General features: G+C 38.1%; 1 protein-coding gene across 1 annotated transcript in view; it reads left to right on the top strand.

Annotated features, from left to right (window-relative positions):
* The window catches only part of CCDC7 (coiled-coil domain containing 7), a 415,568-nt gene that overhangs the window by 339,138 nt on the left and 59,590 nt on the right, over positions 1-16,840 (top strand). Inside the window, exon 32 of the mRNA XM_064285199.1 lies at positions 1,492-1,664. Coding sequence (XP_064141269.1) covers positions 1,492-1,664 — 173 coding nt within the window. The remainder of the gene's footprint in view (positions 1-1,491; positions 1,665-16,840) is intronic.

Genomic DNA, 16,840 nt, shown 5'->3' with positions numbered 1-16,840 from the left:
TAACGGTTGTATATATCTAAAAAGTAACAAGATTGCTTCCATAAGTACAATGAAAAATGTAGTTATATAATGTTTATATTTCAGCTAGGCAGTCTATTTTAATAGCTCATTAGCACGAAATGTGATTTACTCACAATAACAAATGAGGTAAATTAGTGTTAGCTAATTTTTTTAATCTATCGCAAATCCAAAGGTTCTGCCACAGATCTGGTTCTAAGTTTAGAGCTGTCAGAGTCCCTCTTCTTGTAGCCCAGAGAATGGGTGAGGTACCAGATGAAAACATTTTGGCGCCCACACTGGAGCTGCTAGGAAGAAAAGACTCCTTAGTAAATATGTTAATTGGGAATATTATAAAATTATTTTCAATTAAGTTAATTAAATTAAAATTAAATTAAGCAGAATTTGAATCATGAATGTGTATTCCACTACAACTTTAGAAAAACTCTTAAGTCAAAAATTTTTTTTAATTCTTAAATTTCCTATTTCTTGATTTCATTGTTTTTTCTTCTGTTCTATCCATTACTGAGAGATGTTTATTGAATTCTCCCAGTATGATTGTGAATTTACCTATTTCTTATACTGTCAGTTTGTTCTTACACTGTCTATGTTATCCCAAACCCAAAATCCCATTGCCATTGAGTTAATCCTGACTCATAGCGACCCTATAGGAGGACACAGTAGAACTGCCTCATAGGGTTTTCAAGGAGCAGCTGGTGGATTTGAACTGCCAAGCTTTGGTTAGCAGCCATAGCCCCTACCCACTGCACCACAAAGGCTCCGTCTGTGTTATTAGGTGCATAGAAACGAAAAATTTACGTATTTCTGGTGAACTTTTTTTTCTTTTAATGAAATGGACCATATTCATCTCTAGTAAGGTCCTTTGACTTAAAGCCTGTTTTATCTCACATTGACACAGCTATAGCAGACTTATTTTGGCATATCTTTTTTCATCTATTTACTTTTCACCTTTTTGTATGGTTATAATTTATCAGTCTTATAAACAGTTTATAGTTAAATTGTTTTAAAATCCATTGCAACTGTTTTTGTCTATTCCTAGAACATGCAATCCACATAAAATTATTAAAATTATTGATACATTTGGATTTAAATATTTCTTTTTGGGTGTTATTTCTATTTCCCCCACCTGATCCATATTTCTTATTTTTTCATTTCTTTGTTTTGGAATTATATTTTTGAATAAGTCCAATATTTAAATCAATAATGTTATAAAAAGTTGTAAACTTTAAAAAATGTGAATATCCTTAGAAAAGTAAAGTCTAATTTGAACTTCCTAAGGCACATGTGGAGTAACAAGAGTGCTTCCACATACTTGCAGTTAAAGTACTCTTAAGATTTTTACATTTCATAGTCCATTTTGAAAATGCATCAGAATTTTTTTTTCACTTGTTTAAATTGTGGTCATTTCCTTAAATTGTTATAAAAATGAGAGGGAACTTTGTGTGGTTTTTGGTATATTTTAATAATTCGGAGGCTTCACAATAAAGCCGTTTCACTTTTTATTGGATTAAACGCCTCTCTTCTTGTAGCTGAGAAAACCGATATGCTATCAAATGAAAATCTTTCACCTGAAGATAAAATGTTGCTCTCACAAAACTCACCTCAAATTAAAAAGCTTGGAACTCCCGGAATAGAAGGACCCAGCAGTAAGTATAATTACTGAGAATATTGTGTAATGATTTTTAATTATTTCCTTGATTCACAAATAAGTATTCAGTCATATATTCCATTAAGTTGACAAATTGCATTGTTTATGTTTTTTAACTTCATTGAAGTTGCTTTTGTTTATTCTATCATTAAATTCTACTGAGATGGTTTACTTCTCAATTACTCCTTGTACTTCTATCAATTTTCGTTTTAGGTTTTCCAAAGCTTTTTAAATTATATACATGCAAATTTTAAATTGTTATATTTTCTTCACAAATTGAAACTTCTGTCTTTATGATAGAGATTGTGTAGTAACTTTTTTTGCCTTAAAGTATATTTCATTTGATATGAAAATGGTAAATACATACTTATTTCATTAAGTATTTGCATAGTATAATTTTTCCATTGTTCTACTTTAACCTTCTGTGTTATGATTTAGCTCTATATCTTGAAAATAAAGTGTATTATAGTTGATTATTTCTTAATCCAGTGTGACAGTTTCTGTTTAAACTGGGACATTTAGACATTTACATTTAATGTAAAACCAAACCATACCAAATCTGTTGCCATCAAGTCGATTCCAATTCATAGTGACCCTGTAGGAAGGAGTAGAATTGCCCCATAGGGTTTCCAAGGAGCAGCTGGTGGATTCGAACTGCCCACCTTTTGGTTAGCAGCCAAGTGCTTAACTACTATGCCACCAGGGCCCCACATTTAATGATATTTTGGGGGTAAATATACCATCCCTTGTGTTTTCTATTTTTCTTAACTTATCTATGTTTTTGTCTCACCTTTAAAAATATTTTGGATATTTTATTTGTCACTTCTTTTTTCTCACCCATATCTGTTCTAAAAAAGTGTTTGACTAAATTCTAATATGGGAATACCTTTTTATGCCTGAAAATTAATTATTTAATACTTGGGCATAACAAGTCTGTTTCTACATTCTCTTGAAGAGTATTACAATTATTTTTTTACTTTATATACTTTATAGAGATAGTCTATAATTCACTGTCTCAATAACGTGGTTATTTGATTATGTTGTTACAAAGCATGAGAGGAAATATTGCTGGATAGTTGACATATATTTAAATTATGGAGATATTTCAACAAATCTGTTTCTCTATTTAATGGATTAAAAGCATCTTTCTTATAGCTCAGAGGTTGGATGAGGTATTATATGAAAATATTTTACCCAAGGATAAAGTTTCATTCTCAAAAAGTCGATTTCAGAATAAGAAACCTGGAGATGTCAATTCAGATTTGCATAGTAGTAAGTATGATCATTTTCCATATCATTGATTTACTTTTAATGATATAAGCAGAATTTTGTTCTTCAGTTTATGAATATCATAATATTTCACAAGTGCTGTCTTAACCCAGTTTTGAGATCATGGCTAAAAGCTCGAGATCATTTGCTAAGCCCACACCTGAACTATTTTCCTTATGAGGCTGTAACCCTCCTGGGGCAGTTTTGCTAAACCCACATCCAAACTACTTCTCTTGGCTCTCATACTCCTGGGCTGTAACACATACCCAACTGCCAGAGGCCCAAAGATGCCTAACACTTAGGGACAGCCCCTTCTTCCTCTGACCTGTGGAATTACTCAAAATACCTAATCCCTAAGAAACCAAAACTCCTGGCTAACCCCACCCATCTTTCCATACATTGACCACCTCCTGTGGTTCCAGCTTGCTGTCCCTTGGTTTCCTGTATACTACCCCCTGTGTGGCTCTGTGTGACGGTCTTCATTCACTGCCAGCTGTAAAGGGCTCTGCCTTTCATCTACCTGAGCGTCTTCATGTTGTGTCTCGCTACCTGTAAACATACCTAATATCATATAATTGTTAAACAAATATTTATTCAATCATAACTTTTATATACATCCACGAGGCCAAGTGTGTTTATTGTGTTGTTCAGTTCTTCTTTATCTTTATTCCAGTTTCATCTGTTTGTTCCGTGTTACTAAGAGTTATATGTTAAATTCTCCCACTGCGATGATGCATTTCTCTGTCATCTGGTAGTTCTGTCAAGTTTGGTTTATATATTTGAGAACTATGTTATTAAGTGTGTACAAATTTATAGTTTTTATATCTACCTGGTAAATTGAGATTTTTATCTCATAAAAGTACCTTTTTTACCTGTAGAAATGCTTTTTTTACCTTAATGTTTATTTTGTCTCATATTAATGCATCTACATATGCTTTCTTATGATAAGTATTTGCAGTCTTTTGAAATAGTTTAGATAGAAGTCCCCAGACTTCCTTGGTTCATGGTGCCTGTACGGTCTCAGGAATTTTTTTCATAGAACTCTTAAACCAAAATGGAGCTCTGGTGGTGTAATGGTTAAAGCGATCAACTATGAACCAAGAGGTCGGTGGTTTAAAACCACCAGCAGCTCGGGGGCGGGGGAGGGGGAGAGGCGGAAGACATGGCAGGCTGCTTCTTTTCTCTTGCCTAATAATTTTTTTAAAACTAAGGGAAAATATTTCTGGATTCTTGCCGTAGATTGCAAATTCAGGTTTCATAATAATCTGTTCTTCTAGTGGATTAAAAGGCTCTTTTCTTGTTAAAAAAGCTGATGAGGTTTTTGATAAAAAATATTTTTCCCGAGTATAAAGTTTCAGTCTGGAAAAGCCCATCTCAAATCAAGAAACCTAGAGGTGCCAGAAAAGAGCTAGTCATTAAGTATAATAATTGTATTATTAGATTAATCAGAAGAACTTTGTTTTTTGATTAATGAATGTGTATTCAGCCACATGTTTTATATATATCTATTAGGTCACTTTCATTACTTGTGTTTTCCAAGCTTCTGTGTATTTTTCCATTTTTCTTCTGTTCTATCAATTCCTGAGAGAGAGATTTTAAGTTATTTCACTGGAATTCTCATTCTTATGGTTCTGTTAGGTTTTTGCTTCTTTTCATTGGAAGCTGTATTATTAAGTGTATACAAATTTAAAATCATTATAAACCCACCCCACCGCCATTGAATTGACTCTGTCTCATAGCAACCCCATAGGGCAGAGTAGAACTGCCCTATAGAGTTTCCAAGTACTACCTGGTGGATTCAAACTGCTGACCTTTTGGTTAGCAGCTGTAGCTCTTGACCAGTATGCCACCAGGGTTTCTCTAAAATCATTGTACTCTTTGTGAAATGGTGGAATATTAGTTTTGTGAACGGACCTTTTGTATCCCTAGTAATGTTCTTACTCAAAGTTCTACTTTGTCTTTTATTAATAAAGTCACACAGGGGTCTTTTGGTAAATATTTGCACTTTGCATTTTTTCCTAGCCTTTTTTTTTTTTACCTTTTTGGTTCCCTTAGGATTTTGCTGCCTGTCTTGTAACCATTATGTATCTACATCTATATATATCCCAGTGTAAGGAGCCCGAAGACACAAATGGTTAAGCGTTCAGCTGCTAACTGAAAAGTTGGTGGTTCAAACCCACCCAGCAGCTATGGGGAGAACGACCTGGTAATCTGCTTCTGTAAAGATTACAGCTAAGAAAATTCTATAGGGTATTTCTACTCTTGTCAGATGGGGTCTCTACGAGTTGGAATCAACTCAGCGGCACCCACAAACAGCATATCCCAGTGCAAAAGTCTTTGTTTTAACCGGAACATGGAACATATTATCTATTTACATTTGATATAAGTCGTGATATATTTGGGTTTAAATATTTTATCTTCTTTTGTGTTTTCTATTTCTCCTATATGATTTATGTTTACCTCTCTTGCATTTCCTCTTCCCATTGGAATTATTCTTGTTTATTGTCATCTTTTTCTTTCTCAACTAAATCTCTTGTAAGAAGTTTAAAACTTTATTTTAAACCAGGACTAATCATACAAAATTTTAGATTAATCTTAAATATTTTAATACTGATGTGCATCTAGAAATAATATGATTGCTTCTGCCTGCACTGACTAAAAGTACTCTTATGATTTTTAAACTTCAGACCGTACCATCTGTCCTAATAGTCCATAGCCCAACAATGTGACCATTAACTTATAAAAAAAAAAAAAAAATAGCTTGCAAAAATGAAAGAAATGATGCTGGCTGTTGGCATATACTGAAAAATTCAGAGATTTCACAATAAAGCATCATTTTCTATTTAATCAGTTAAAAGCACCTCTTCTTTCAGCTCAGAAAAAAGTTTTTAAATGCTGAAAATTCTGAAGATAAAATTTTAATCTCAAAAAGCCATTCTCAAAGTAAGAAATTTGGAGCTACCAAAAAGGAAATACCCTTCATTGTTGTCTTTGTTGGGGGCAATTGAGTCGATTTTTGACTCATAATGATCCCGTGTGAACAGAGTGGAACTGCTCCTTAAGGTTTCCTGGTCTGTAACTTTACGGAAGAAGATCACTAGTTCTTTTTCCTGTCAGAGACCCTTGGTGAGCTCCAACAGCCAACTTTTTGGTTAGCAGCCAAACGCTTAACTATTGTGCCACCCACTCCCACCAAAACTCCTTAAATACCCTTTAGTAAATATTAAAATTACTATTGTTGCTAGGATATTTTAAATTAAAATTAGAAGAATTTCTTTGATTCATGAATTTATATATTTCAAAAAAATTTGTCAGATTTTTTCAGTTGTATTATTTTCTTTGATTTTTTTGTGTGTTTATTTTTATCAGTTATTGACAGATGTATGTTAAATTCTCCCATTGAAAATGAATTTCTCAATTAATCCTTGCCATTTTCTCAATATTTGATATTTGTCAAAATATTGAATATTTTGATATTCTGTTATTTGGTATACACATTTAAGTTTTTTCCTCATGAACTGAACTTTTGTCTTTTTGAAGGGATCCTTTTTTTCTCTAGTTAGGCTATTTGCTTTAAGACCTATTTTAAATGATATTAATATAGATATATCAGCTTCCTTTAGGTTTTTATTTGCATGATATGACTTTCTATACACTTTTAACTCCTCTGTATCCTTATGGTGAGGCTGGATCTCATCTGGAAACCACATAGTTAGAATACTTTTAACCCAGGGTAAATATCTTTGCTTTTTAACTAGAACATTTTTTTGATGCATTTGCATTTATTGTAACTACTAATATATTTGGATTTAAATATTCCATTTTTCTTCTGAGTTTTGTATTTTCCCCAAGTTTTCTAGATTTTTTTTCTTCTTTTCTTTCTTCTTTTGGATTGATGACTTTTTCATCTTTCCATTTTTTAACCATTTATTTTATATTGAAAATTAAAACTTTTTTCCAAAAATATGTATGCCATAAAAAAATCGAAGAGTAATTTCAAATGTTCTGAGAAATAACACAATTCCCACAGATGCACTCAGGAAAAGTATTGTAATTATTTTTATACTTTAACTACATAGTCTGTTGTAATAATTCACTGTTAGTGTACTGCGATCCTATACTTTTTATAACAATAAGTGGAAATATTATGGTGGACATGAGATACATAGGGTTTTCTTTTTGTATGCTTTTTTAATTTTGAATATTTTAATTAACTAAAAATACCTCTTGTAGCTCAGAAAATGAATGAGATATCAGATGGAGATCTTTGGCCTGGGAATAAGAAACATAGAAATTCAGAAATATCCAACAGTAAGTATTCCTTAAAATATCTTTAGTTTTTAAATAACTTTTACATAAGCCCTATTACATAAGACTTTTAGGAAAATTTTAGGAGTCCCTGGGTAGAGCAAATGGTTACGCTCTTGGCTGCTAACTGAAAGGTTGGAGGTTCAAGTCCACCCAGAGTTCCCTTGGAAGGCCTGGCACTGTACTTCCAAAACATCGGCCATTGAGAACCCGGTGGAGTGCAGTTCTGTTCATGGAAACACGTGGGGTTTCCATGAGTTGGAGTTGACTTAACAGCAACTGATTTGGTTTGGGTTGTATATAATTTTTAATGAATAATTAATTATAAAAACAAAACTAGGGTAGTGAAAAAAACAATTTTTTTTTTCAGACTTGGGTAACCACCACCTAAGTCAAGTAATAGAGCCATGCTTCCATGTAAATTTCCACTATATCTCTTTCAAATCATATTTCTGTCTCTCCCCACAGTGGCAATCACTATATTGATTTTATACTGACAGTTTACTTGCTCTTCTGTATATTAGATTGAACTATATGCCAATATGGAGCCCTGGCAGCACAGTGGTTAAGAGCTTGTCTTTTAACCAAAAGGTTTGCAGTTTGAATCCACCAGCCACTCCTTGAAAACTTTGGAAACCCTGGTGGCACAGTGGTTAAGAGCTATGGCTGCTAACCAAAAGGTCAGCAGTTCAAATCCACCAAGTGCTCTTTGGAAACCCTATGGGACGGTTCTACTCTGTTCTTACAGGGTCACTATGAGTCAGAATTGACTTGATGGGAACAGGTTTGGTTTTGGCTTTTGGTTTATGTTCCAAAAGTCAACCAATAGTAAACAATTTTGACCTATAAAATGCCAAGTTCATATGGTTCAACCCAATAGTTTTACCATTTCTGTATGAATTTATAAACAATATAGGTTTTTCTACAGAATTTTATAAGTGAATACTACTGTATATATGCTTTCTCATCTTGCTTTTTAAAATTTAATGTCATGTTTCTTTGTATAGCTGTGTTTTGTTTGTTTTCATCATCAAATAATATTATGTCATGTGAATGCAGTACTGTTTATTTATCCAGTCAACTACTGATGGACGTGTAAGTCAGGGCCTCACCAGGAAAGAAAAGGCACAATCAAATTGGAAGATTTGAGGACAATTTAATAAAAGGACTCTTTCCAAAGGAGGAGGGAGGGTCTAAAGAAACCATAGGAAAAATGTAGCAACCCATGGGTAGAAAAAGAAGGACAAGGTTACCATACCTAGCCCTGAATGGGGAGGTGAAAGGAGTAGTTAACGGAGAGTAAGAGAAAAGAGAACTATATGGAGAGGATAGTTGACAGGAACTAAGACCTTTGATCTAAAAGTAGTTGCCAGGCCATTGTGACCATGCAGGGAGGAAGCCATGGAAATACATCCCTTGATCTTATTCTACTTCTTCTCTCTGATCTCCTGCCATAGTTCCAACAGGAACCCAGAGGGCAAAGGGTCCACTGATATTGTCCATGTAGATTAGGTTTCCAGGACATACAGCCAACTAGAGAAAGTTAGAAAGTGAATATGGAGGGGAAAATTAAAGATATCTAGCTCAATCTACCTCTTTTGTACCTCAGCATCATTACCTTGTCCTTCATCCAGGTGAAGAATTTGTTCTCTAATTCAAAGAACATTAGGTCTATCTGAAACTATGTAATTGCTGAATAGCATCAATTTGGTCTTACTTACCATCTCTAACCTAAAACATTGTTTACCACCCCTGTTATTTATATGAAATGACTGAAGATAAAAGGAGGAGGGGTGTTGGTGGAAGAAATAATTAACTAAAAGCATGGATGCTACAATTGCTGCTTCTATTAATAGTCATGGTGGTAGTTTTCACAGCTGCCTTTCTCCACATGCCTCCACATTCCCCTTAATCTTTGCTACCACCTTGGATGAACAGAATATTTTACCTGGTAAGATAACCCAAACCTTTATTCCTATGATAACCGATACCTTGGTGGTCTTTATTAGGTTGCTGCAGCTTTTATATATGATGATTTTTGGTCAAGGAATTATTATAAGGTGACTCATTTTTTAATAAGGGAATCCCCGGGCCACAAATATAGTCATTCTTGCATCCCTTACTTAGGAACAACTTAATTCTCCTGATTATTTGTATCAATCTTCAGGCCAGTACAGTGACCCCTTCTCTGCCTATTGATTTAATGGCACAGAAAGAAGCCCAAAGTGGCAAGAGGGCAATCTCAGCCTCTAATCCATTGGAAGCATGCTGTTTCTTCAGTGGGGTCATTCTTTTCATGGGCACCAGGAACTTCATAACCTACTTAAGGAAAGTCATTGAGAAAGGAAGTAAAAAATAATAATAATACTTAAGTGGATTTTTAGGTATAATACTGAGAGTGGTCACTACCACCTCCAGATCTTGATTTCCAGTTTATTGCATTTTGGCTATGGGGTAGAGAAGGCCGTATATTGTAATCTCGTTTAAGGCATATATTGCATCCAGTAGATCTCAGGGGATTGTGTATCATCTGTCATAATAACTGAAGCATCACAGAGCATTTTATGGTCCTTTCAAACTTGTGTTAATATCAATGAATTCTGTGGGCGTAAGCCCACTGTCAAATGTCATTTGCCATAAAACATTGCCCTTGTTGGAGATGATGTTGTGTGAAACACTAAGGTAATAGGAAAGATATTCTTTAAGTTTATGAACAGTGGTATTGGTAGAAGTTCTATCAGAAGAGAAAGCAAATTCGTGCCTAAAGTAATTGTCTAGCCCAATGAGGCTATAATAGAAAGTTCAGCGTAATCCATCTGTGATGGTTAAGGTTATATGTCCTCTTGGCTGGACCATGATTCTCAGTGGTTTGGCAGTTATGATGTAGTTTGGCAGTTGTAATCACTTCCATGATGAGATCTGATATGATGTGATCACCTCCATGATGGGATCTACTTTGAGTAGCCAGTCAGCTGAAAAGGAGTTTCCTTGGTGATGTGGCCTGCATTCAATATATGTGGACTTTCTGGCAAAGCTCACTGAATTTTGCTCTGCTCTGGCTCCTGTATTCAGTTGTCAGCATCTGACCTCCAGTTCTTGGGATTTGGGCCAGTAGCCTGCCAGCTTACCTACTGATCTTAGATTCATCAGCCTTAGCAACCAAGAGGTAGCAGCCTGCCACCTGACCTACAGATCATAGGTTCAAGAGCCCCTGCAGCTACGTGAGTCAGGAGATGCCTCCAGCCTGATGCCTGACACCTGACACCTGACCCATGGACTTGGAACTTGCCAGCCTCTACAATCACGTGAACCATTTTGCTGAGATAAATCTCTCTCGCTCTCTCTCTGTACATATATATATAGAGAGAGAGAGATTCTGTATTTATTATATATATACACATGCTTCACTGGTTTTGCTTCTCTAGAGAACTCAGCATTAAGACATTTGGTACCAAGAGTGGTTCTAGAGAAACAAAATTGGAAGGATGAGTTTTCTAAATTGGTTTTCAAGTCTGGTTTGTCTTAAAGATGTTGATGAGTCTGCTTCCAGTAGTAAAGAGGGCACCGCTAATCTATGGCACGTTGTTGTTGTTAGATGCTGTTGAGTCGGTTCTGACTCCAAATGACCTTATGTACCACAGAATGAAACACTGCCCAGTACTGCACCATCCTCACATTCGTTGTTATGCTTGAGCCCATTGTTGCAGCCACTGTGTCGATCCATCTCACTGAGGACTTTCCTCTTTTCTGCTGACCCTGTACTTTACCAAGCATGATGTCCTTCTCCAGGGACTGATCCCTCCCAACAACATGTCCAAAGTATGTAAGACACAGTCTCACCACCCTTACTTCTAAGGAGCATTCTGGTTGTACTTCTTCCAAGACAGATTTATTCATTCTTCTGGCAGTCCATGGTATATTCAATATTCTTCACCAGCCCCACAATTCAAAGGCGTCAATTCTTCTTCAGTCTTCCTTATTCATTTTCCAGCTTTTGCATGCATATGAGGTGACTGAAAACACCATGGCATGGATCAGGCCCACCTTAGTCTTTTTAACACTTTAAAGAAGTCTTTTGAAGCAGATTTGCCCAAAGCAATGTGTCTTTTAATTTCTTGACTGCTGCTTCCATAGGTGTTGATTATCGGACCAAGTAAAATGAAATCCTTTACAACTTCAGTTTTTTCTGAGGTTGCTTATTGGTCCATGTGTGAGGATTTTTGTTTCCTTTATGTTGAGGTGTAATCCACACTGAAGGCTGTGGTCTTTCAGTGCTTCACTTCCTCTTCACTTTCAGCAAGCAAGGTTGTGTCATCTGCATATCACAGATTGTTAACGAGTCTTCCTCCAATCCTGACGCAGCTTTCTTCTTCATGTAGTCCAGCTTCTCAGATTATTTGCTCAGCATGCAGATTGAATAAGTACGGTGAAAGGATACAGCCCTGATGCATACCTTTCATGACGTTAAACAACACAGTATCCCCTTGTTCTGTTCGAACTACTGCTCTTGATCTATGTACAGGTTCCTCATGGGCACCATTAAGTGTTCTGGAATTCCCGTTCCTCACAATGTTATCCATAATTTATTCTGATGCACACAGTTGAATGCCTTTCTATAGTCAATAAAACACAGGTAAACATCTTTGTGGTGTTCTCTGCTTTCAGCCAGGATCAACCTGACATCAGCAGTGATATCCCTCATTTCACATCCTCATCTGAATCCAGCTTGAATGGCAGTTTCCTGTCAATGTACTGCTACAGCCACTTTTGAATGATCTTCAGCAAAATTTTACTCATGTGTGATAGTAATGGTATCGTGCAATAATTTACCCATTCTATTGGGTCACCTTTTTCGGGAATAGGCATAAATATGGATCTCTTCCAGTTGATTGGCCAGGTAGCTGTCCTCCACGTTTCTTGGCGTAGACGAGGGAGCACTTCCAGCACTGCATCCATTTGTTGAAACATCTCAATTGGTAGTCTGTCCATTCCTGGAGCCTTGTTTTTCACCAGTGCCTTCAGTACAGCTTGGACCTCTTCCTTCAGTACCGTCAGTTCCTGATCATATGCTATTTCCTGAAATGGTTGACAGTTGATCAATTCTTTTTGTTATAGTGATTCCATGTATTCTTCCATTTTCCTTCCCTGGGGTGTGGTGGCAATAGAAATACACAAAATATCGCAAAATTAAATCAGGTATTGGTGAGGGGCAAGGCTCTAGGTGACTGCATGCTTGATACCTTTCTACATTATTGTCAGAAAGAGAAGTATAATGAAGCTGGTTTGTTGGTCCTATTTTGCTAGACAATGTGGTGAAAGAGATGAGCTCAGGGCTTCAGAGTCAAAGCTCAAGCACCGCATAAATGACCTTGAAGTAAACACTTGTACCTTGAAAGAAAGACTGATTTCTTGTAGTAACAGAGCCAATATTGCTGAAAACCACACTCAGAGTCTTATCATATGAGTGGCTGAATTACAATGCCAGTTGAAATTCCAATGGGGAATGGTGTCTGAAGCTAAAGTGAGGGCATTGATTTGGAAGAAATGGGATCCTGAAACTTGGGATGGGGACATATGGGCAGATAATCAGGAATGTTGAGCCCCTAAATTCCATTGACTTGCTCCTGCCAGCAAAACCATTAGTCCCTTCACCCTCATCTGAAGAGTTAACCCACCTGTGTCTGAAGAGCCTTTGTCTGAGATATCATCTGGAGCAACGTCTGAGTCATCCCCTGGGGAAGTGGCTGAATCATTGCCTGAGATATCACCTAAGGCAGATGCCTTACAAAACAATGCTGAATGTTCTCAAAACACATCCTCATCACCCATTTTGGCTTCTAGACCTATAACTAGACTTAAGTTCTGGTGAGCCCAAAAGATGAAGTACAAAGTGTGATGCAGGAGGTATGCTACTCTCCAAAAGAACTGCTTGAGTTTTCTAATATGTACAAACATATGTGTGGGAATGGCTATTAAGAGTCTGGGATAATGGTGCAAGGAACATAAAAATGGATCAATCTGAGTTTATTGATGTGGGCCCACTAAGCACAGGTTCTTCATTCAGTGTTTCAGCTTGAAGGATTAGGAAAGCATCTACTGGTTTATTTGGTTGGGTCGCTGAAGCATGGATTATGTGGTGGCCTACACTAAATCAAGTTGAAGTACCAGACCTGCCTTGGTGTACTATAGAAGAAGATATCAAAAGCCTTAGGGAAATTGGCATGTTAGAGTGGATTTATCAGGTTAAACCACAGACCCACACATGCAGTGTCCAGAGGACACACTTTTTACCACAATGGTGAGAAACAAATTTGTGAAGGAAGCTCCAGCATCCTTGAAGACTGCTGTAGTTGCTATTTTATGTAAGTTAGATTTGACAGTGAGAACTGCCTTAACTGAATTAAGGCACTTAACTGCAATGGGGCTAATTGGTCCCTGGGTTCGTAGGGGACAAGTGGCAGCTCTCAATAATGACAAGGTGGGTGTGGTTACTATAGTGGACGGTGGAGTCAAAGCAGTAATGAGAATAATCTGACTTATATGGATTTATGGTGTCGGCTACTTAGTCATAGTGTCCCTGTGAGTGAAATAGAAGGGAAATCTACTAAATATGTACTTGCTCTGTTCAAGTGGAAGAATTCTAGGTCAGGTGAATGGCAGTCTAACTCCCATCTTCATAATAGAGAGTCACAGCCCCTCAATCAATTTGCAGCTTTACAGTCCCACAATCCCTTGAATGAAGGGGATGCCACATCCCCTTGAGGAAGGACTCCAATACAGTGCCAAAAATTTATACCGTAAATCTCTCTCCCAGCATTCCCCAAAGGGACCTACAGGCTTTTATGAGAGTGACTGTTCATTGGGGAAAAGGAAATAATCAGACTTTTTGGGGATTACTAGATGCTGGCTCTGAACTGACACTCATTCCCTGAGACCCAAAATATCACTGTGGCCCACCAGTCAGAGTGGGGGCATATAGAGGTTAGGTTATTAATGGAGTCTTGGCTATGTCCATCTCACAGTAGGTCCAGTGATTTCCCCTATCCTGTAGTGATTTTCCCAGTTCCAGAATGCATAATCAGGATAGACATACTCAGCAACTGGCAGAACCCCCACATTGGATCCCTGACAAATGGAGTAAGGGCTATGATGATAGGAAAAGACAAGTGGAAGCCATTAAAACTACACCCACCTAGGAAAATGGTAAACCAAAAGCAATACTGCATTCCTGGAGGGAGTGCAGAGGTTACTGCCACCATCAAGGACTTGAAGGATGCAAGGGTGGTGATTCCCACCGCATCCGCATTTAACTCACCTATTTGGCCTGTGCAAAAAACAGATGGATCTTGAAGAATGACAGTAGATTATGGAAAACATAACCAGGTACTGACTCCAATTGCAGCTGCTATTCCAGATGTAGTTTAATTGCTTGAGAAATTTAATATACCTCCTGGTACCTGGTATGCAGCTATTGGTCTGGCTAATGCCTTTTCTCCATACCTGCTTCTAAGAACCGTTAGAAGCAGCTTGCCTTCAGCTGGCAAGGCCATCAATACACCTTCAGTTTCCTGTCTGAGAACTATATCAACTCTCCAGCCGTATGCCATAATTTAGTCCACAGGGACCTTGATCACCTTTCCCTTCCACAAGAAGTCACACTGGTCCATCACATTGGTGATATTATGTTGATTGGACTTAGTAAGAAAGAAATGTCCATGACTCTGCACTTACCAATAAGACATTTGTGGGCTAGAGGATGGGAAATTAATCCCCCAAAAATCCAGGCACCTTCCACTTCAGTGAAATTTCTAAGAGTCCAGTGGTGTGAGGCGTGTTGAGATATTCCTTCTTAAGTGAAGGATAAGTTATTGCATCTAGCTGCTCCTACAACTCAAAAGGAGGCACAACACCTAGTGGGCCTCTCTGGATTTTGGAGGGAACATATTCATCATTTGGGTGGCTACTTGGCATATTATTAAGCGGCTTGAAAAGCTGCTAGTTTTGAGTGAGACCCAGAATAAGAGAAGGCTCTGCAACACATTCAGGCTGCTGCACGAGCTGCTCTGCCCCTTGGGCTATCTGAGCCGGCTCGTCCAAGGTGCTTGAAGTGCCAGTGGCAGATAGAGATGCTGTTTGGAGTCTTTGGCAGGCCCCAATTAATGAATCACACACAGACCCTTAGGATTTGGGAGCAAAGCCCTGCCATCCTCTGCAAATAATTACTTTCCTTTTGAGAAACAGCTTTTGGCCTGTTACTGGGCCTTAGTAGAAACTGAACACTTAACCATGGGCCACTAAGTCACCATGCGTCTTGAGCTGCCCATCATGAACTGGATATTGTGTGATGCACAGAGTCATAAAGTTGAACATGCACGGCAGCACTCCATTATTAAAAGTAAGTGGTTTATATGAGATAGGACCGAGCAGGACCTGAAGGCACAAGTAAGTTACATGAGGAAGTGACCCAAATGTCCATGGTCTCCACTCCTGTCACATTACCTTCCATCTCCCAGTCTGCATCTGTGACCTCATGGGGAGTTCCTTATGATCAGTTGACTGAAGAAAAGAAAACTCATGCCTGGTTTACAGGTGGTTCTGCAAGATATCCAGGCACCACTTGAAAGTGTACAGTAGCAACACTGCAGCCCCTTTCTGGGACCTCCCGGAAGGACGGTGGTGAAGTGAAATCCTCCCAATGGGCAGAACTTTGAGCAGTACACCTGGTTGTTCACGTTGCTTGGAAGGAGAAATGATGAGATGTGCAATTGTATACTGATTCATGGGCTATGGCCAAAGGTTTGCCTCGATGATCAGGGACTTGGAAGGAACATAATTGGAAAATTGGAGACAAGGATTTATGGGGAAGAGGTATGTGGAGAGACCTCTCTGAATGGGCCAAAGAAGTGAAGGTATTTGCATCTCATGTGAATGCTCACCAAAGGGTGACCTCAGCAGAGGATGATTTTAATACTTAAGTGGACAGGATGACACATTCTTTGGAGACCAGTCATCCTCTTTCCCCAGCTACCCCCATCATTGCTCTCAATGGGCTCGTGAACAAAGTGGCCATGGTGGCAGGGATGGAGGTTATGCATGGACCCAGCAACATGGACTTCCACTCACCAAGGATGACTTGGCTACAGCCACTGCTGAGTGCCCAATCTGCCAGCAGCAGAGACCAACACTGAATCCCTGATATGGCACCAACACTGGAGGTGAACAGCCAGCAACCTGGTGGCAAGTTGATTACATTGGACCACTTTCATCATGGAAAGGGCAGCATTTTGTCCTTACTGGACTAGACACTTACTCTATATATGGATTTGCCTTGCTTGCATGCAATGCTTCTGCCAAAACTACCATCTGTGGACTTACAGAATGCCTTATGTACCATCATGGTATCCCACGCAGCATTGCCTGGGATCAAGGAACTCACTTCGCAGCAAACGAAGTGTGGCAGTGGGCCCACGCTTGTGGAATTCACTAGTCTTACCATGTTCCCCATCATCCTGAAGGAGTTGGCTTGATAGAAAGATAGAATGGCCTCCTAAAGACACAATTACAGTGCCAGCTAGGTGGCAGTACCTGTACGGCTGG

This window comes from Loxodonta africana, chromosome 4 (genome assembly GCF_030014295.1).
Source record: "Loxodonta africana isolate mLoxAfr1 chromosome 4, mLoxAfr1.hap2, whole genome shotgun sequence".
Taxonomy (NCBI): domain Eukaryota; kingdom Metazoa; phylum Chordata; class Mammalia; order Proboscidea; family Elephantidae; genus Loxodonta; species Loxodonta africana.
The sequence above is the reverse complement of the archived record's forward strand: the minus strand, read 5'-3'. Positions and strand labels throughout refer to the sequence as shown.